The 22200-nt window shown below is 39.8% G+C and overlaps 2 protein-coding genes across 2 annotated transcripts in view; one reads left to right on the top strand and one right to left on the bottom strand.

Moving 5' to 3' along the window:
- jph1a (junctophilin 1a) overlaps nt 1–12434 on the bottom strand; it is a 40708-nt gene extending 28274 nt beyond the window's left edge. Inside the window, exons 1-3 of the mRNA XM_042510708.1 lie at nt 12359–12434; nt 11737–12236; nt 7502–8270 (exon numbers count right to left, since the gene is read on the bottom strand). Coding sequence (XP_042366642.1) covers nt 7502–8270; nt 11737–12115 — 1148 coding nt within the window. The 5' untranslated portion in view covers nt 12116–12236; nt 12359–12434. The remainder of the gene's footprint in view (nt 1–7501; nt 8271–11736; nt 12237–12358) is intronic.
- A 1942-nt stretch (nt 12435–14376) lies between these two features.
- On the top strand, nt 14377–19873 carry gdap1 (ganglioside induced differentiation associated protein 1). Its single transcript, XM_042510640.1, has 6 exons — nt 14377–14630; nt 15853–16045; nt 16605–16775; nt 17131–17225; nt 18385–18499; nt 18694–19873. Exons 1-6 carry the CDS (start codon nt 14472–14474, stop codon nt 19044–19046), a joined length of 1086 nt encoding a protein of 361 aa, XP_042366574.1. The 5' UTR covers nt 14377–14471; the 3' UTR covers nt 19047–19873.
- The last annotated feature ends 2327 nt before the right edge of the window (nt 19874–22200 follow it).

Raw genomic sequence — 22200 nt, 5'->3', positions numbered from 1 at the left:
TGAACCACTACATGAGTTAACCTCCTTATAGCAGCCTTGGACTCCACATGACTCCCCCCTCTGCCCGCCTGCCTGCCTGACTCATCCTACTCTTTCTTGAGAAGCTGCAGAAATATGTGCCATTCTCAGAGAGATTACAAGCCACAGCCACACAGTGCAAAGGCATGTTGGTGAAACCCAATCCTATCACCACTGCTATTGACACAGCCCAGCGCTCCACTCACTTTTGCACAGGCTATTCTCCTCTGCTCCCCCAGGAACAAAGCTTCCACACAGTGTAAGTCACAAAATGTAGCCTATACTAGTGTTCATCTACACATACAGTTAACTATAGGTTCCTCACACTTTCTCTCCCTTATCAAACCTCTTTTGGTGTAAATTCCTGTTGCTGGACTTGCAGGTCGAGCATTGATTTCTGCCAAAATTCTCTTCTCTCGCCTTCCAACTGTCTCCCACCAGGGAGGAGAAATATTAGGAAGGGAATGGAGAGAAAAATAGCTTTTTACTCTCACACAGACTTCATTCTTTTTCTTTGTCCAACTTAATATCTCTGTCTTTCTTATTTACAGGGATATAGTATCATAATGTGTATCAAGAGTAGGACTGGACCCAAATATGCGTTTATTTGAATATTTGTTAAATGGATAGGTATTCTGTTTTTAAGTTGGGGATTGGACATACTTTTTTTTTGCAGAGGACAAATGTAATTTCAAATAAACAAACAAAACATTTTAAACATGTTAAATCTTATATTTAGTTAGTATGCTCTGCTTTAAAGGGCTTTGTCTATAATAATATGGCCACGATAATAAAAAATTGTAACGAGCTGTGCAATGTCACAAAAAGTGCAACAAAAACTGGAGTTTGGAATGCCTTTATTCAGGCCCTCCAGGATTTTGCCATGTTGAGGTTGCAATAATTCATGCAAAATCAGGCAGTCCCTGTGAATTCTGCATGGCCTTGCCATTCTGTCCAATCACCGCAACTTTGAGTCATTGCAGTCATTGGAGCCTAGAACATGGTATTTGGGATCACCCTACTCAAGAGGAGCAGCAGCAGCAGACACAAAGACTTCCTGCTTTAGTCGGAGTGATGGTCTCTTTCTCCGTAAAATGGGGAATAATCAGTCATGCAAGCTAAATGCTAACATCAACATGGCAGCCATAAATTCCATGGCAATCCACTCAACAGTTGTGAGACATTTCCATATATTTCAGTCTTGTTCCAAAGAGTTGGTGAGACCAGTAAACATCGGCAGATACAAAAAAAAAAAAACAATGTCATCCAACAATATCAAATGACTTGGATCAGGAAACAATATCAAATGACTTGGATCAGGAAAAACTTGATTGGGTTATTCCTAGTTGTCAGACATTTAGAATAACAGTTTGAGTCTGTCATTGGCAAAAACAAGAACTTTAAGTGGACATAAACTAAGGGTGCACATTGCCGCGAGTGGTTACGTTGCAGCCTGTTTGCTCCTCAATACTTAGTTTCAAAAATTGTTGCTCCTATTAGTCTTACACACACAAAAACATGAGAAAAAACAGGGTCCAGGTTTAAAAATACTAATGTTTAAACTGAGCCCATGGTGATAATATAGTTGGGTACAAATTAAGATTACATTACACACTGTAATTTGATTTCACTGTGGGTCATTTGAAAACTGCTCCAGTGCTCCATGGTACTTACGCCATTGCATCAGCTACATTATTTATATCTCTTTCGTATGTACAAGCTGGCAGTTACGCTGGACATTAATGGTGCTGATACGGATGAGATGAGGCTGGTTAATTCTTGTGTGCACGTGAGTGTGTGATCATTTGATTCTGTCAGCAATAAATGTTGTGTCACCTCACACCATAAATATGAGGCATGTCTGGGGATAAATATACTGTATGAGGTAGCTTACTTTACTCTGACTCGTGATTCAGACGGCTGGGACACAGTTACAGTTACTGTACACTTCGTGCCTCATTGCTACTGTACATTTTGTCACTTCATAAAAGGGACAAACTTGACATACTTTTGAAAGGTGTGTGGCGCCACTTCATAATGAAAGGTGGCACCGGCACTAGATCAAACACACACTTGCACAGACAAGGAAAAAATGACCCTAATTGTGCCTCGGGCCCCTATTTGCAGCAGAAGAAGTCATCCCCATCGAGGGCAGCCAAGATGGAATCTTACGTGATGTACTGTGCGTTGGGATTATTTTGTTCACATGTTGAGACACAGGATGATCTATAACTCTCTCCAAAAAGGGCAGGTGGTGAGTGGCTGAGGTCATCACACAGCAGGTGATAAACAAACACCCCTGGATACAAACGCCCCACACACACCACACACTCTTTCTCTGTTCTCTTGCCAAATAATAGCAACCTTAACTCAACTCTCACATCCAAACACACAGTTTTCTCAGTTTCTCTCATTCTCTTTAAATCTTGTACTCCCATATATGTGGGGACGCACGGACACACACAGACATTTAGGAGAGATGATAGTGCGAGTGAGATGGCGGGATGCTATATCAGTGGTGGGACGGGTATATATTCCTGGCTGGTGCTGATAAGCCAACTGATGCCTTGCCTTATTTAGTCAGTACTCACTGCTGACACGCTAGCAGAGTAGCACACACCGCATGGCATGCACCCTCACTGTATGTGTTTGTCTTGTGCATGTGTGTGTGTGTGTGTGTGTGTGCGTGTGTGTGAGGTGTTTCTGTGTAGAGAGTCGAGTTCTGATTAGATGAATGCATATAGATAGTCTGTGCGTCTGTTAGTGATTGGAAGTGTGTGTGTGTGTGACAGAGAGGGACCACATGGGTACACGTGAACATGTGCACTTAATGTTTTACTACTAATATGTACAGTTGTCACATGTTGAGTTGAGCCATTGACAAAATAGGTTTTACTCAGCATCCCAGCCGAAAGCAGTTCAGCTTTCAACTGTTTTAGAGGTAGAAATTTTTTAGAGGTATAATAGCACGGTCACACATGCACGAAACACTGATGACTGTTTGCTTTGTGAGTGGATTAATTGTTTTATTTGTCTCTTAGCTCACATTCCATGGAATTAAATGGAGCAAAGTTGCATCTTTCGCTTTGTGTGCAGTTCAACTTTGGTGAACTTTGACTGGCGTATTCGGAGCCTTACCCGTGCGTGGTGGAGACATTGATTGTTGCTGTGTCTAACCATCTGATACTGTGTGATATTGGACATGAAAAGTACAAACTGCCCTTTATAAGAGATGCTGCCTGGCTAGCAGGGAGCCATGAGACCGGCATGGAACATAAGAAAGTTGAATATTTACAGACAAGAAAAATGCTCATCACAATTTCCTAAATTATTAATTATTATTATTATTATTTATTATTATTATTATTATAACAACAACAACAACAACAACAATTATTATAATAATAATAATATAATAATAATAATAATAAAATAATAATAATAATAATAATAATAATGAAAGATAGATAAATACTGTAGATGATTTCTCAAATTCAAGAAGATAGAACCAATTAATGTTTGACATTTTTGCTTGAAAATGGACTGAAATGATCAATGGATTATCAAACGAGTAGTCAATTAATTTTCTTCACATTGACTAACAGATTGATCAACTAATCATTGCAGCTCTTGCCTACATTCTCTTGTGTGTGACCGCGCTTAACCACAGTAAGCTTCTTCAATTTCTGGTAAGGTCATCTCCTGCACACCTATCAACCTTCACTTAGGCATGCAAAAGCTATACTTTGATCAGGTCACCAACAAAATCAGTACAATTTTTTAACCAGTCAGTCCTATTTTGCAAAATTAATGAAAATCTATTCATATGTGTGTGGCATATGGACAAGCAAAACAGGGCCGAAAACAGCCTCGCTGACAGAGGCAAAAACGTGATGATGGCAAACACTAAACACTCTTGAATATCATTAGTCTCAACTTTTTGCTGATTGCTGTGAAGAAAAAATAAGCACCATATAAATATCTTTCCTTCTCTGGAGCCGCAGGACTTGCATATTAGGTGTTGCTTAACCTTTCACTAGAGCCTGCAGAGCAAACAGTGCTATCAAATGGACACACACCCTTGGCCTCCGTGCATGGACCGGCTTCCAGTGTTTGTTTTGGCATTTTTATCATTCTTAGCATTGTAGAGGCAGCGTGCTTAATCAACTTCACCACAGACAAAAGCTATGTAGAAATTTAAACAAACTTTTTAAGGTCAATTTAACACTACACACTTCATTTTAAGACTTCTGCTTTTATGAGATAGCGTAGTGAGTTTAGGTGTAACAAAGGCCATTACAGTGGATTACACAGTGGATATACGGGCACACCAGCACTGAGCCACCAGGATACCTAAACTGCTGATCTGTAACAAAAAGGCTTTGTGGGAGAAGCATCATGACACGGTAAACTGTTCAATGGCACAGTCACTTATCTCACTTCACAGGCCTCCGACACACACACAAGAGCACACCGAACGGCGTGCGTGTCTGTGTAGAAGTCCATTTTACATAGATAAGGCTGACAACAGTGAATGGGGGTCACAGACACAGAACTCCACTCCACCTCATCACACTAGCTCTCTATCGATTGGCTGATCACAAGCATGAGGTCATCGGCTCCACTCCAGAGGCTGATGGGATAGCTCTTCTGCACTGTAATCCACAGGGGGAGGGGTGGGTGTGCCCCCTCTGTGCCCTTTTTTAATTCTGCTTTCTTTTCATTTCTGTCCACTCCGGACTCCTCAGAAACATCTTTCTCAGCAAAGTCACCACATCCCCCATCTTATCCAATCACCATTTATCCCCCAGCCTCGCTCACTTCAATCCATTCCTCCTCCTCTCTGCCCCTTCCACCAACTCTCCTCTCATCCCCCCTCCCCGTGGGTCCGCTGGGTACGCTCCACATCCAAAGACAGAGAGTCATGTGACCAGAACTGGATCGATACGAGTGCATCTTTTTTGCCATGCACTGTATAATGAGACTTACATAACCTGCTTACACACAACCGTCACAGTCTGCCATGCTAGCTACACAAATACAGTCTCAAAAAGATTTCAGTCAGGGGGAACGGGAGAGCTTGTTTTGAGATTTCCAGCAGCACATGATGGAGCGGCGCGTACCAGGCAGTAATTTGATCACTCACTACAGTACAGGGGACCTTGTTTGCTGCCATAAACACTTTGCATCAGCTTGAATGCTTTTACTGTTGATGCTTTAGCGCCATGCATCAGGTCATGTGTTTCTTTCTAAATTGTTTCCTGTAATGCACAGAGATCTGATGGCTCTTTCTCTCAACACATTATTCATTTTTCTCTATTCCCAGAAGATTTGTCGCAGCCTCACTGGCCTCGGCTGACATAGATGCAGACGCATAATATCACGGGTCTTATCTGTGGGACAAACAGTATGCGGGAGTTTTAATATTAAGCATGTTAAATCCACCTTATGTAATCTTTATCTTATATCCTTGAAATCTGCAGAATAAAGCATTTCCTATCCCCTGCTCGCTGGAGAGGAATTATTATATTTTAAAAGAATGTCTGGATATTATAATAAAGCCGGCTATTCATAGTCTACCATTACTGCACTGCTGAATGGACGGGTTCAGCTCAAAGTCAAATTACTTTTATTCGTTGCTCCTATAATATTGAGTGTGTGTTTTTGAATTATCAACATTAAATCTAATAAATGTAATAATGATATCCTGTACAAATCACCTCCTCAAAATATAATGTTTTGGCTTGCTTGTCAGGAATGTCACTTTGTTGGTCGGTCCAACCTTTGGGTCCTGACTGAAATATCTTAACAATTATTGAATGGAAAAAATGAAATGATGAAATTTTGGACTAATAATCATGGTACCCTTAGAGAGTAGAGATGAGCAATCCTGCAACTATGGCTACTTGGGAACTCCTTAAAGCAACCTGATAGCCAGGAGATGAGATGATTTAGAAGAGTGTTAAGAATTAATTTAAAATATTTAAACTTCAAAAAAAAAATCCATTTAAAAGCAATAGCTCCTCTGTTGAAACAACAGCTTTAAAACGTCCTTGTGTCTATGCTTGGTACAACAATATTACAGCATCATGTTCTGTTTAAGATTATTATCTTTGATATCACAATCCAAATCATATCCATAAGGTTATGTAATGTGGAGCAAGTTTGGTAAGAAAACAAAGATGCAAGGTGTCAGATCAGTGGAAAAGAAATGGAAAACAGGTTTCTGCTTTAGAATTTAAAATTCACTCATCACTTGCTGATTAAAGGGGCTCAGCGAGTGGACATGCCGCTCCACCAGAAACATCTCTAAATGCACGAGAGGGCTCAGATTCTACAGAATATTTAATATATAACACTTCAGTTCAGATGATAAGTGAGTTGAACATAACCAACTCAACCAAAGAAGAAAGGAATACTAGCCAGTCAGAGAGACAGCAGGCTGGTCATGGCTTCCTTATCCTAGGAAAAAAATAGGCGTATTGTGCAGCCTTACAGAACAGCTTCTATAGCTGTAAACTCTTCAAAGACTAATTGAACTTATTCATTGATTAAAGTTAAATTATAGGTCATTATATTTATTTGATCCATTTATTGTTTGATTGACTGACTCACTGTTTTGGAACTACTGTGCCCTTGTTTGTGTGTGAGTATGAGTCTGCTATCTTTGTGTTGAGTGTGTGTGTGTGTGTGAGAGAGAGAGAGAGAGACACACACAATGAACTATAAACATGTTTTTGTTTTTGTGTATTATAAATGCAAATGTCTTTTCATGCATGCAAATTCATGTGCACCTCTGGAGAGGAAGAAAAAAAAAAAATCAAAACACGCGTGATTGCATAGAGACCTTTTCACAGCTTGTACACATCCTCACAGTCTTTGGTCTAATGATTCCCCGATGCTATGAAACCAGAGGATGTCAAAGCGATGCTGCGCACACTGAACTGTGTCCCAGTAGGAGGGAGGCTTTAAATGAAAAGGTCACATCTCATCCACCTGTTAAAGAGCAGATGCCACATCAGAGCAATACTTGGCAGGAGGCGCAGGTATCGTTATTGGGCACACGAAACGCACTTGGCACGGGCGCAGGTATGGCTATACTGCTCAAACGCATAAACTCGCGGCAGCACAAATCCGTCTCTCATACACACACACAAGATGCCTGACCCCTCTGCCTGGGAATGAAAGATATGGGCAGAGAATAGAAACAGAACCTTTTCCAGGGATGATCACACCCGCTACACAAAAGCCTTGACTGTTGATGATGTATAAAGGTCAGAGCTGTTGTCATGGGAGTCTACTTACACAGGACAGAGCCTTCAATCAGACCGGGAGATATCTGTCAAACAGGCCTCTGCTCTTCTATGGTGACAATAAACTCCTGAGCTTTTTTGCCCCGTCTCTCTTGTGTTTACACAGAAAACACCCACATGCACACACAGAAGCATGAATGAACACATACACACATAAATGAACACATTACCTGGAAGCTGCTATTTCCACTTTACTCCTGGCGATGGCTGCAGCCCTCTGCGCCGCCTCCACAGCCCGATCCACCTTCTCTTTGGTTTTGGGGTTCTTAAGAGGAATCAACTGCTTCCTTATTCCACGCACCAGCACATTATTTTTGTACTTCCCTTCTTCTTTGGTGCCATCTGGGAAAACTGTGCACCCGTAACCATGGCGCTTGTTGTTAAGCCATTCTCCCTCATACTTCATCCCGTTGGATCTCTCTGAAACACCAAATCCATTGCGCTTGTCGTTCTTCCACTCGCCCATGTAGGTCTCGGTCGTGGTGGCATCCACATGGTCCTCTAGAGGTAGGTCCTCATCCTGCAGCTCACCATCACCAATGGATATGGTAGAGTTGGCATCACTGGAGCTGATGCGGCTCATGGCAGCGTCGCTGCGTGCAGAGCTGCGCTTGCTGGAGATTGAGGTCCGAGAATCAGACTTGCGCAACTGTCGAAGGCTGCCAAAGAGCGAGCCTCGGCGGAACAGGCCCTTCTTCTTGCCAGTGACAACCTCACTATCTGAGTGGAAGTTAAGGACAAAGCCACCGCGACTGCCTGTTGGCGTGTCTGCAGGGGAGGAGAGGTCCTGGAGCACAGTGCCGTTGCTCTGCTCGGAGCGCAGGGAGGCCAGAGACGTGCGGAGAGGAGAGCGGATAACAGTGGCCATGCCATATGGAACACTCTGACGCACGCCGTAGCCATGTCGCATCCCGCCCATCCACTGACCTTGATAGGTACCTGAAGAATGAGCAGACATGAGTGAAACAGATTAGTCACAATGACTTCATACAACAGCTTTAAGTGGTTCTCAAACATTTTAACCTTTTGGCCACTTTAAATGAAACATATTTTGCTTAAGACTTATCATCACATGTATACCACCAAAAAATGAATTTTCCGTCTCAAATTGTTTCATATGAATATTTTTAGGTCAAACCATCCAATTCTTTACAAAAAATACAATGTTTTGTGTAGCAGAAGGATATTTTGTCTTGTTTCCTATAAATCATCTCTTTGTAAATCACTGCAGTTGGAACCACTTCCAAATAGGATGAAATAATGACACACAGGATTGAAAAAGGCATACCAATGCAATAAATGGCCTGGCACCTCTAAAATAATCCAGTGTTTAAAACATGTGCTATTTTTTAAATTGGATTACTCATTTTTACAGTCTTTAATTTGTAGGGATGCACGACATTGGATTTTTTACTGACATCCCATATGCCGATATATTACAACTCCTTTGGCCGATAACCATCATCGATATATCCACCTTTTTGCCCCATCTAATTTAAGTGACCATCAAGTCTCCTTTGTGATGAAATTAACATTATAAATTACGCATATTCTTAGCGTAATGGCCCACCAGAAGATGGTAACATGAAACACAATGCTTTTCAGTGTATGTTATATCCATTCATAGTGCAAAAATAAGAAAACGCATGCTGGCTGATTCTGATTGTTCATTTTAAAGCCAATGTCGGCTGATATCGAAGACTTGCCGATAGTATCCTGCATGCCTACTAATTTGAAAAAGTGCATGGTATTTACCAGGTAGAGAAGTAAGTGCAGGAAAAATGTAAGGTCACACTAAGAAAGGTGTGAGCTTATGTTTTTATAGCACTATTGGGGCAAATTAAATCAGGCCTTACTCTGAGAAACTCCCTCCATTACCCATCAATTCCAAGAAGAGACAGTTAGCCTCGGCTGGTATGATAAAGCACAATCAGAAGTGGTCTCAAGCTGCTTGTGTGTGTGTTTGCTTGTGTGTTTGTCTCACTGGGCCCACTTCCAAAAAGTGGCTGTCTTTTATCTAAATCAATTGAAATAGTGTACAAGCTTAGAAAATATCTGCAGCGTGGGATTTCCATAAACTATCCAAGAAAACAATTTAAAGTGCTCCTGTAGATGAGTCCTTAAGGGAAGTGTTTGCACCATCACTGGTGATAACAGCAGATTATTTGAAGATGTGTATGTCTGAACAGCTTAACCTATTTTGAGAATGCTTTTAAGTCACACCAGGGTGAAATTTGACGTCACAGTTACAGTGAGTTTGGATTTATTTTGGTACTTGTGGTGACAGTCACAAGAAGGTTTATCTGTTTTCTCTGCATTTTGCTGGTTAGATATTCTCCGTATCAGCACTAAATTCCAGCAGAGTTACACGTGGGAGCACAGAGGGGCTTTGCTGTAGGGGTGCAGAATATGTCAGCTAATGAAATGTTTTCTCTCCTTCCCCTCAGATCTGGGACTATGAGCATAACTAACTCAATCACAGAGATTTGATTAAGGCACTGATACTGAGGATCACTTGGGATGAATGTGAATCACTCAGCTAGGAGCCTATTTTCAGGGCGGCCAATAACTCCCCCACTGACAGTAGGCACATTCACCACCATCCGTTTGTCTCTGACGACAGGGAATTGCTATGAGTCACATAATGAGAGGAATACTTCATTAATCCCATTTGGTGCTGCTGAGCCCAAATGAGCATGTGCTGTCCTACTGTAGCTTCTTCGGAGCATCGTATTACGATCCTAATAATAAGAAAGGCTTGTTAAGCCAGAATCTCATTGATCAGTACAATCGAATAAAATACAATGGTCAGATTCTTACAAAAAAATTATATACTAGCCCAGGCGGGAATTTAGATGGATAAACAGTGTGAGATTAACAGGCTGGCTCTGCGCTGTGGTTCAAATCGGTGACCCTGCAGATCAAGTTATCAGGATGTTGCAGGGTCAGACAGCCAGATGTTCTGTAGATCCTCTAGGATCAGCTGATTTCCCAAGCCCGGCCCTCTGCAACCGTCATATGTGAGGCATTTACTCTGCACCATAAGGCCTCCGTTAGTGGAGATGATGCTCACAATTCAACCCAATGACTTGGATGTTTTATACGCAGAGAAGACCGTCTTTAATATGGTCTTACACATTGCACGCTGGAACTTGTGTTTGTGGGCCTATCGGGATGTTTCCTCCCAGATCACAGGTCTCTAGACAATCTGTGAACACACCACCGATTAGTGGGATCAAAGCTCTGAGAGGAGCGTGCACTGACCTCCCACTCTCAGTATGTCAAAGAATGTATTCTGTATATGACTTGGCTGTAAGCATCGGTGATATTTATATATTTTCAGCACTGTGGTGAGGTATATCTTCAGTTTATGAAGTTATATAGAAATTAGAAAATGCATAAAAAAAAAAAAAAATGTTTTCACTAATTTTAAACAAGCGCCACTGTCTTGACACTTGCAGAATGGCTTAACCCTTGATTTGTTTCAAAGAACAAATCAAGTCTGCATACTAGTGCATGCACCTGTAATAATTGACCTGAAAATGATAAATAAATAAACAAGGAAATAACTTGGGAAAAAAAGAAAATTAATTAAAAGTTAGAATAAATTTGTAAAATAATTTTAAACATGTAATTTTAATAATATGTCTCCCTTGCTTTAAAAAAATAATTTTCTAAATCTTCTAATTTCTTGCAGTTTGTGGAAAATTTCTTATTAAGTTGCACATTGCCTTTTTCACCTCATTGTTTTAGAAAGAAATCACATCAATTTGCTCAGGGTTTGGGAGTTTAAATACTTGTGACAGGCATCTGAAAGCAACACAGGAAAAGTGATATCACTCCAGGTTTCAACGGGTGAGTTGCTATTAGAAGTAGCACTTCAAAATGAAGTTCATGTTATTCTGGCATCCATGCAAAAGACACTCTTGGAGAAGTGTCTTGTTGCAATTTAATGTGAAAATGATAGAAGAGTAGGTGACAGTCTGGCTATAATTGGCTCCAAACTGACTGATTTGCTCTGATTTCCAAACTCCTTCGAGCCGGGGCATGGTGCCACCAAGCTGGCAGCGGGTGTCACTCTCCTCCTCCTGTCATATGAGGAGCAACCGGTAGTTGCCAAATGAGATGTGCGTTGGAGTAGAAACATAATCTTAAACTGTATCCTCCAAGTTCACATTGCAAGGATGATAAATCATAGCTTTTGGGGGGTAAATGATGATGCGCTTGACCACGGTGCGCAGTGCGCAATACCAACTCACATCAGATGGAGATTCATGCACTGATGTATTTCCATTAGCCTCCCTCAGTTTGAGCATCCTCGCACACACGGCTACATTACACATCATCAGTTGCAGCCGTTAAAGCGACACACACACAAACATTGGGCCATATTAGGGTTACTTACCGCCATCGCCATAGGTTTCGATCCCATATCCATCCTGCAGCCCGTTGCTCCAGGTGCCGTCGTACCTCGCAGGTGTGTTGTGGCTTTGCCGGATACCATACCGACCCTTAAAACCGTGACTCCACTCTCCGCGGTAAATCCACTTGCCTTTATTTTCCACACCTAGCCCATGCCGTTTCCCCTGGGACCAGTAGCCCTTGTAGGTATTCCCGCTGGGCCAGGTGTACACCCCTACTATCTCAAAGCCGTGAGACCAGGACCCGGCGTACTCGCCCTGGCCCTTGGGTCCGGTGCAGATGCCGTGTCCATGGGCTTTGCCATCCTCCCACCCCCCGCAGTAAGTGCCACCGTCGTCGAAGTCAAACCTTCCGCCCGTCATTCAGATATAGGCTGGAAATAAAGCCGATCGTGCGCTGCTGCAGACTCACGCGTCTCCAGGACCGAGGTTGGGGGATCCAGGACCGGTGGTGTGATGAAAGGATGAGCCAACAAGATGATGACTAGTGGAGGAAAAAAAATAGCAGGGTGAGGACAGTGGACTGGTACTTGTAGACACGGTCATGCAATACAAAAGGCATGCGTAACGGGAAGTGTAAAGGTATGAATGGTGGGCGTCATTTACCGGAGGCGCACGCCGGGTTCTCCGCTGTGTGTTGCGCGTCTCCCCCCTCTCACCCACTGATCACAGAGGGAGAGAGAGAGGCGTCGAGTCCCTGCTGAGGAAAGACACTGGGCCAATCGCAACGTCACGCCGCAGGGACCTCCCACTCTCCTCTCTCTCTCCCTCTCTGTGGACGCCACAATCCACCCCAAAAATAAGGCACCTCTATAGGCCTACCTGAAAAAGTAACAAAATGAATGCCTAAATTATAAATTGCCATAATATATTACAGTACTTATGTGTGATTATTACTCGTGAGTTTATGATTATACTTTCTCTTATTGCTGATAGTTATACAACAGTATCCCTATTGCCTACTTTGTGAGACAAAAATATATTTATACTGAAAACTGTCAGGTGTCAGATACTTTTTTAATTCTTTTTAAAACCTTTTCAATAAATATTTTTGACCAAATTGTATTCATTGTTTTACATTTTCCCCAAATGTTTGGGCCGTCTTCCATGATTTTGAAGGAAATCAAACCATTATGCTCAGGCTTCAAAGGGTTAATTTACATTTTGCCAACAGTTAAGTGCAAATAAAGTGAAAAGACAGTATGAAGTTCAGTGGTGGGTGTAAAGATTTGCAACATCAGAATTATGGACTTTCATGCAGAAAAGCTTGATTCACCAATGCAAAAAAACAAACAAAACAAAACAAAAAAAACCTGAATAGTCAAAATGAGCTCAGATAAAATGTTTAAATTTAAGACTATTTAATGACTTTAAGGCCAGATGTTTATAAAATTGAATGTGAGAAATTTTAAGAGTTTTTAAGGGCAAGTAGGCTAGACACCCTGACTAAATAGCCTTGTTACATTTTAGAGATCATAAACATTTGCACATTAATATTATAATAACATTATTGTCTGATTGTGCATTCTATGCATTCTTTTTTTCAATTTATTTTCATAATGTCTTAATATGACGATTATAGATAAGAGCTAAAACACAGTTTTGGTATGCAAGTGGTTAAAAATAATTTTAAGAGCCCACCTGACCTCAAAATGGCCCCATAAGAGTATAAGAAAAAAAAGCCTAAACATTTTAATGCACATTATAGTTGGTGGCAAAATTTAGTCAATGAATGTGGTACGTTATTTCCTCTCTAAACTGACACAAAATTAATTAAAAATAAGTACCACCTCAAGTCATACCGCTGGCCTTTAATATTATCACCAAAGCATTGGGGCTGACCAAAACTCATTTTGGCGACAAGCAGCGACCCATTGAAGTGGTAGATAACAAGGACCTCTGCTGTCCAAATGATTTCATTACAGAGCTGGAGAAAAGCAAAGTGCGTGTCGAGCTGTGTGGTGTGAAAAACGTCATGTGAAACGTTAGCCTATCGTTAAAATACCCGTTGTCCCCTATACATCGCGTTTTTATACTCTCTAAACTTTAAATTCTCATATTGCTCCGCAATAATGTATGTAAGCATATGAAAAAGTAGTTAGTTTGGACGGCCTAAAATAAACTTCACTCTTGATACTACTATCGGAGAAAAAATATTGTGAGCTACTACTTATCTTTGCTACATTTATTTAAAGGCTTTTTGCATTATATGACTTTTTTTTTGCTTTATCAAAAAGTTACCCCACGGTTAATACAGGTACAGCTTAAACAGTTAGTCAATTAATCAATTTAACAGGCAATTATTTAAACATGTAAGTCATTTTCTCATCTATTTTGAATATTTTTGAGTTTTGAAAGGTGTTTTTTTTCGTTTGCTTTTAACAGCCTACTTTTAGAAGCTAATTGTAAATAAAGTTTTCAATCTATCTATCCCATTGATATACATAGCCGATCACAAAAGGAGGAAGATGAGGAGGAAGAAGACGACGACTAAGAAGAAAATGTGTAAGTTTAATAAAATAAAAATTTCTATCAGCCCATCCTTCCCATAAATATACACAGCCTTATTACAGAATGAATTTATATTTTTTAACAGTTTGAATTTCTGTCATAACAAGAGGCGGATTATTGTTCCACTCCGAGCCAGTAGGGGAGGTGTTTTGCTGACTGCGATGTGGTGTGCTGACCTAATGTGTCCCCTAACATACTAACAGATAAAATGGCGTCCGAAAACAGCCCCGAATCCCAAGATGAGAAAACAGCTCTTATAGAAAGAGACCCAGAACAAGATGAACAGCAGGAATGTGGCACAGTCGCAGAACAAAGCGAGTCAAAATTAACACTTTATCACTGGACGCAGTCTTTTAACTCTCAGAAGGTGAGTGTCTTCTCCGTTCAGCACCACGGTTCAGTGGACAGCTCCTCATCTTCACAGGTTTGAACAGATGCCGACTCAAATCTCCTGGTATTATTATGCTTTCTGTAAGACAGTAGATATTTAGACGTCTTACCTTTGGACAGTACCATTTGTGGTTGCACATCAAATCCGTTTTTCCTTAAAGAAGAATCAGCTCGTTTTATTGCAAAAATATCCTCTGCTGTGGCGTCATATCTGGTCACAACTGCAAGAAATGAAAAGTCTTTTACGATCATTTATCTGCATTATACCTGCAAAGACATTTTCTTTTCCTGTGAACGTGTGCTAATTGGTTGTTCATCTGTTAACTAAACTGAATACTATGATGGTTCTTGATTTAATTTTTCTCCTGATAAAATCACACATGAAGAATTAATTAAGTAATCATCCAAATGCTGGTTACAAAAAGTACTTGTAGTATTTGTTGCTGTTGTTTGGCTACTTCTATTAAAACAGGGCCATAATTACCTATTTAACAGTGGGGGTGTTAAAAAATGTAACAGCTAAAATTACAAATTTAAGCAAATTGAAACAAAAAGTTTTGGTCATTGAGTTCCATTTAAGGGAACCAGTATAAAGAGGGCAGCACTGGAAAATAACACACACTGTGACTTTAGTATGACCTTATTGTATGGCAACATGAATTGGACAAACTACACACACAACTGCAGTACACCATGATATTAGAATGGGTAGTTATATTAATGGCTATTTCTTAATGAATTAAGATTATAATCTTAATAATTTATTTATGATTATGATTAAATTTGCTAATGAATATTTTGGACGGTGGTGCGTAGTTGCCTGTCATAGCATAGCTTTTTAATTTTTAAAAAAAAATCAAAATATTAAATATTAGCTGGGATTTGTACTCCCATTATATATCATAACTGCCCTAGTGTTAAAATGACAATTAGTTTACAATAAGCTGGCTATATGATTAGACTGCAACCCAACATAATTTATTTTTTTTATTGCAATATGAGGTAAATAATAACTGCGGAAATATATTCCTAGTTGAGATTAAGGTGGCAGTCATTCCGTTGTGAACTTGTTGGCTGTGATCTTTAATTAACACTAGTGAAAAGTGTAGAAATAAGGATACCAGATGTCTTTAATCAGGAGACAACAAACGGATGTAATTATTGTAGTTCCACAAGTCTAAGCACTACTTGTTTTACAGGTGCGTCTGGCCATGGCAGAGAAGGGTTTGAAGTGTAAAGAGTATGATGTGAGCCTGCCGCTTAGTGAACACAATGAGCCCTGGTTCATGCACCTGAACCCCAATGGTGAGGTGCCAGTTCTCGTCCACAATGAAAACGTCATCTGTGACCCAATACAGATCATGGACTACCTGGAGCAGAGTTTCAATGATGGTGAGACTAAATAAAAAACTGCATGGCAGCTCCAAACTTTCACTAACTGTCTTAATACACTATGGCAAAGCTGGACAGGTACAAGGTGAGCTCGAGTCAACTGAGCTTCCTACTTTTTTCATACATTATTTCCTATTTTGTTGATTTTTTTGTTTTAAATTACATCTATTTTTTGTTTGTTTTAATTTGTCATTTTGTGTAGTGCATTTGTTCATTTTTTTGGATCACCATTTGTTTTTAATTTCTCATTTTCTCTTGGTTTACACTGATCCATGATAGCTTTGTTCGAAGAGTCTCATCCAGCCGCCTTAAAAGGAGAGAAAATCTGGTAAGCATATACCTATAAAAGATAATGAAAAATAAAGTGTTTTAAAATACCAACTGTTAAACTGAATGTTCACAAACATAACTGTTTATTACCCTCATGCATTCTCCCTTAGGCAAGCTTTAATTAGCTGTATAAAACAACTTTGATTCCCTTTTGAGAAAAGTTGTAAGAAAACAAAGTGACACTTTAAACCATTGCTTCTTCTTTTCTTGACTCATTTGTCTCCAAAAGGCACTCCCAGGCTCATCCCTGAAGAGGGCAGTACATACTATCACAGAGTGCAGCACTACAGAGAGCTGCTGGACTCACTACAGATGGACGCCTACACTCATGGCTGCATCCTCCACCCTGAGATCACGGTGGACTCCCACATACCTGCATATGCTGCCACGTGTATACGAAGTAAGACACATCGATATGCACTTGGGTGGTCTTATACATCTGTATGAAAACACATAACAGTGTCCACCTTGCCAAATTCACCTAATACTAGATAGATTTTCATTTTGCTAAATGCAATTTATTCTTGTCTTAATGCTTATCTGTTTATAAGAGGGAGATGTTGCATGAAGAATAAGGTATACTAATGCTATAAAGTTGATATGACACAGAGACATACACTGGCACCCAACTGGATATTACCATAATTTTTCTTTTTTGTGTGAAATTATTCATTTCCACAACAAAGTTTTGCAGTAATGAAAATCAGGCTGTAATTAATTGTCTTGTAACATGATGCTGTGTTTTTGTGTGACAGCACAGATCGGGAGCACGCAGTCTGAGCTGAAGAAACTGGCAGAGCAGAACCCAGAGCTGAAAGATGCCTACATAGCAAAACAGAGACGCTTGAAAGTAAGTTATTTAAGTTAGCAGAGTGTGAAATAAGCAAAACTGTTGTTGTTTTTTGTGGGTCATCCTTGTGTTCTCAAGGTCCTATGTTCCCTGGCTCTATATTCCCTTAATATAACACTCATTTTACACCCGTCTTCCTTGTGATTTAAAAGATTTACAAGTATTTATTCATGTCTCGTTATATAAACTAGTACTGTCAGAGACTGGTAAGGGTTATCTTTGCAGTTTAAATTGCAAAAGCATGAAGGGAGATGGATGTTTCAAATGCAGTTTGAGTGCCACAAATCCTTTAAACCACTGTGAAGATATCAATGTCTAAAGTCAAGAAAACTGTCTCGCCTAAAAAATTGAGGGTGCAGGTTTCAAGGAGTAGCCTGTTACATCAGCAGGCTGTAAGCTGTAGGTGGGTTATTTCAATTTATTGACCTAGGTAAACTGAACGTTTGCCCAAGATGGAAAAAAAGGTTCCTAAAGAGTCATATTCGGAGCATACTGAGCCAAGAAACATAGAACCCTGGGAACAGAGATACACTTGCGTTTTTTTAAGATATACACTGGATCTTGATACTTGTATCCCTAAAAGAGCCACTCTGCCCAACAGAGTTAAAACGCAGCAACTAACATGACATACTTAGTTTAAAACAAATAAGATTGGGCCAGCAGATGTTAACAGCTAGCTAAAGCAATAGAGAGATCTAGTTAACTAGTGAGAAATGGGGATGCCTCGGCCAGCCTTAGCAAAAGCTTAAACTGAAATTATCTCCCCCAAATATCTCTTATTTGTGATAGAAATTTGTCCATTTTGTAAGTCTTGGCAATTCGGTTTGTTCTTCCAAACACATTTTGAAATCAGGCATTTAAATGAATGTTATTCAATTCATTCATTTAAATACTATGAATAAGTGGACCAGCAGACACCTGTAAATACCCACAACAAAGACTTTCTTAAACTTGAGTACATTATGAACATTTTTGGGGTATTATGTAGGTTTTAATAGCCTGAAAGGCATGAAAATAAAAAATAAGAGCCTTTCCATGTGCAGTTAAGCAGTCAGCCTGAAATGTTTAACCTTTCTTGTGAATGATTCTCTGCCCATAATGTGTAATATTTTAATATAAATGTGCAAAAATTCATTTATATATGAAAATGTTTCTGCAGTCTAAGTTGTTTGACCATGACAATATGAAGTACCTGAAGAAACTTCTGGATGAACTGGAGAGCGTGATGGACCAGGTCGAGACAGAGCTACAGAGGAGAGTGGAAGAAACACCAGGTACACAACTACAAAACCTTGTTATTTAGCAACCACTTTAAAAACACAATAAAAGACACATTCACATTTTTATATGTGTAATAATATTAACATATGTGCCAGCAGTGGCTCTTTCAACATGGTCAAAATTTGAGCTTTTTTGAATGTCGTGTTTCTTTTTACATACCCCTTGTCTCGTTTTCTTCCACTCATAGAGGAAGGCAGTCCATCCTGGCTGTGTGGGGACTTCTTCAGCATGGCCGACGTCTCTCTGGCAGTCACCTTACACCGCCTCAAGTTCCTCGGGCTCTCGCGCCGCTTCTGGGGCAACGGTAACCGTGTGAACCTGGAGACATACTACAACCGTGTGGTGGAACGCCCAGCTTTTAGGAGAGTCCTGGGTCATGTCAACAACATCCTGATCTCTGCTGTCCTTCCTGTGGCGTTTCGTGTTGCCAGGAAGAACGCACCGGTTATTCTTGGCACCACTCTGTTGATAGGCGTTCTAGGAGGAGCTACATACCTAGCTTTTCTTTACATGAAGAAGAGGCTGGCTGTCTCCTTCTGAGGGAGCCAGCGGGCGTTGGAGTTGCTTTGGGACTGATTTGGGGACTGGGAGGTAGATAAACACTGAAAAAAAAATGTGTTGAGTTAAAGTACAGAGAAAAATTTGATCATTCAACAAACATTACTGATATATAATTGAAACAAATCTTAATTGTCTTGTTTTCTGTGCTGCTGGTTGCGCAAAATGCACTTTTAGTCATCATCAGTATGTGACTGATACATTATGCACCAAAGGATCATACTGGTAGTTTTACATGTTTTTGCCATTTCTTATAAATCACATACATCATATCTTATGTGGCTTTGTAGATCTATTTATTAAAGGTACTCTATACAACATTCACAACACTGATAAAGCGGCAAACAGCTATTTGCTTTGTAGAGGTAGAGTGGAGTAAGGGCATCCTGAGCAGAGAATGGATTCACTCTACCTCTCTGTATGCTGTAATCTGAGCTTTTCTGTTTGTTATTGTGGTAGCCTGTCCGGCAATGTGTGCATGTTCGTGCATATGAGTCGCTGTGTGAGTATCCTACTGGCAAGCTAATCGCCACAGCTCTGCACTGCACGCATACGGCATTTACCACTGATAACACCTGTAATAGCCCGACTCTGAGACCATAACAAGAAAGGGAAACACACCTGAGGGATAAACTAAAACAAAGGAATTTTGTTTAACCAAGGTTAAATTTTAACTTATGTAACAATTTTGAAGTTTCTAACAGATACTGGCAGGAAAATATGCTACCAGGTAAACTAGCATGATGCAAAAATAAACAAGGCTAAACACAAAAGCAAAAGAATTAACTTGATATCTATATATATATATATATATATATATATGGGATAGGTTTGATTTTAAGCATCTTGTGGCCAGCTGCCTCCATTTCCTTAACAACCTCCAGCTACAGGAACAAGCAGCACTAAAAACACACACAACGCACAACAAGCAACACACACTGCCCTGGCTGAGGCCCTGGGGTTGTCACACAGTCTCATGATGGTGGGACAGCACCCCCCCGGTTCCCCTCAACATGTTAATGTTATAAGCTCTGTCAGCATTGCTGCTAGCCGCTAGCTACCAGCTCAGCCACCTCCATGTTGAGAGCCGTGTGCAGACAATCCCGGCTCATGCTGAATGTTGTATAAAGCTCCTTTACGCTCCAGCTTCAAAACAGCATTGTACTGACAATCCATGTAATGTTAACAGGTATGGAAAAAATCAAATATCAAAAATAAATAAATAAAAGTTGCCTGACTATCTTTTAGCTGGGCAATTTGTTTTTGCAATCCATATAATAAAATAAGATAGAACATTATTTATTGTGTGGAAAATTGTTGTGCAGCAAAAAATAAAGAAGAGAAAAGAGTGAAATAAAAAAATTTAAAAAATGGAGAAAAAGAGCTAGAAAATATATATATTTTAAAAAAAACACATAAACATACATTCAGAAAAAAAGAAAATACATGTCCTAAGGCTTTTGCCTGTATGTCATGCAATTGAAGCATAACACACATTATACGGTGCATGTAGATCTTCTTACTGTACTGTTGGTTATCACTACTAATATAAGCCTTATGTGATTTATAATATATGGGCTAAAATGTGCAAAAATACCAGCATGGTTTAACCTAGCTCACCATTAAGAGCCTAATGTTTTGCCTAATATGTGCTTTGACATTTATTTTTTTATTGTCATCCATATTTGCATGTTAGAATTTTTAAACAAGTACAATAAAAGCCTGCAGTCTGCTTTCTGTGACCGAGTCTGTCAGCATTTAACAAACTGATCGGCCAGCAAAACTGGTGTCAACATCTGACAAAGGCTCTATAGGAACTCCCAGTTATCACACGTGCACTCATGTTTTACTGTATGACTGATGGATAATTGTATGAATTATTCTCTATGTAACAATATATGAATGGATGCTTTCCAACATCATTTACATCTTCTTCAGACCATCATATTCAACATCTGTGTGACATTAAACTGCTTCCAAACAATCTGCAGTGTTTCCTGTCAATCAGGTATAATTGAGAATGGCATTAAGAATTCACAGCTCAGCATCATTTAACAAACTATCATATATCGTGAAGGTCTTAAGCATTTCAGGGAAACATCTAAAAACTAATCACGTTCCCCAGGGTCTGGATGTAAGTCAACATCTTCAGTAATTTGTTTGCTCAGTCAGGACCTCCAGGCCAACACTGACATTTAACATATGCTCAGCTTTGATTTAAACTCCTCCTCACGTGAGCTCAGCCTCACATAACACAGATGCATGCGAGACCTTTCAACAAAGCCCGGCCTTTGTTTTCAGTGTCCAGAGAGCTGGGTAGTGTAGCTGTCAAAGAAATGCCTAACACGTGTTAAAGCCACATGTGAGCCAAGCTGTCAAAGAACCATAACCTCATACCAGTGTGTTAGCTCTGGAAAATCATACACCTGCAAATGGCAACCAAAATGACATCATTTTTGCTGCGAGGTTATATCACACCAGTGTCATTTTAAGGGATAAGGCTCAAAGTCATAAATAAAATGGAAATGTATAAATTCTGATGCAGAGACAGAGTTTATGATCTATATTTTAGGTGCTACTGTGCCTCATTATGGATAAAATTAGACTACTGCCAAATTTAATAAAGTAGCATTTAATGTCTTATATCTCAGCAGATCATTCACTGAGGTCTGTTAGAGGGATTCATGGTGTAATTAAACTACAAAAACTCTATAAACAGACAACTGTGAGTTACAAAGTATGGTAATATATGAACCAAACCCTATTAAAAGACATATTTAAGCTGATTTTAAGACATAATAGCTGCATGTTACACAATTTTGACCTTAATAGTTATCATTGACATTATAGAGTTTATCCTTAAAAACAATTCTGCTACTGCCATTAAAGGGGAACTGCACGTATTTTCAAAATCATACATGTTATTCCTCTAATCTAAGAAAGTTTTTTTAGCACTTAAAGGCTAAAACTCAAATTTGTGATGTCAACAAGCATACTGTCTGGAGATACTTCATAGACAATGAATTGGGCAAGATATTATGGATAACACAGGATATGTTTACAAGCACACTAATATTCCACCATTATTCTGAATATGACAATTTTTGGATTTGATACGTCATGTAAACAGCGTATT

This window comes from Plectropomus leopardus, chromosome 21 (genome assembly GCF_008729295.1).
Source record: "Plectropomus leopardus isolate mb chromosome 21, YSFRI_Pleo_2.0, whole genome shotgun sequence".
Lineage (NCBI taxonomy): Eukaryota > Metazoa > Chordata > Actinopteri > Perciformes > Serranidae > Plectropomus > Plectropomus leopardus.
The sequence above is the reverse complement of the archived record's forward strand: the minus strand, read 5'-3'. Positions and strand labels throughout refer to the sequence as shown.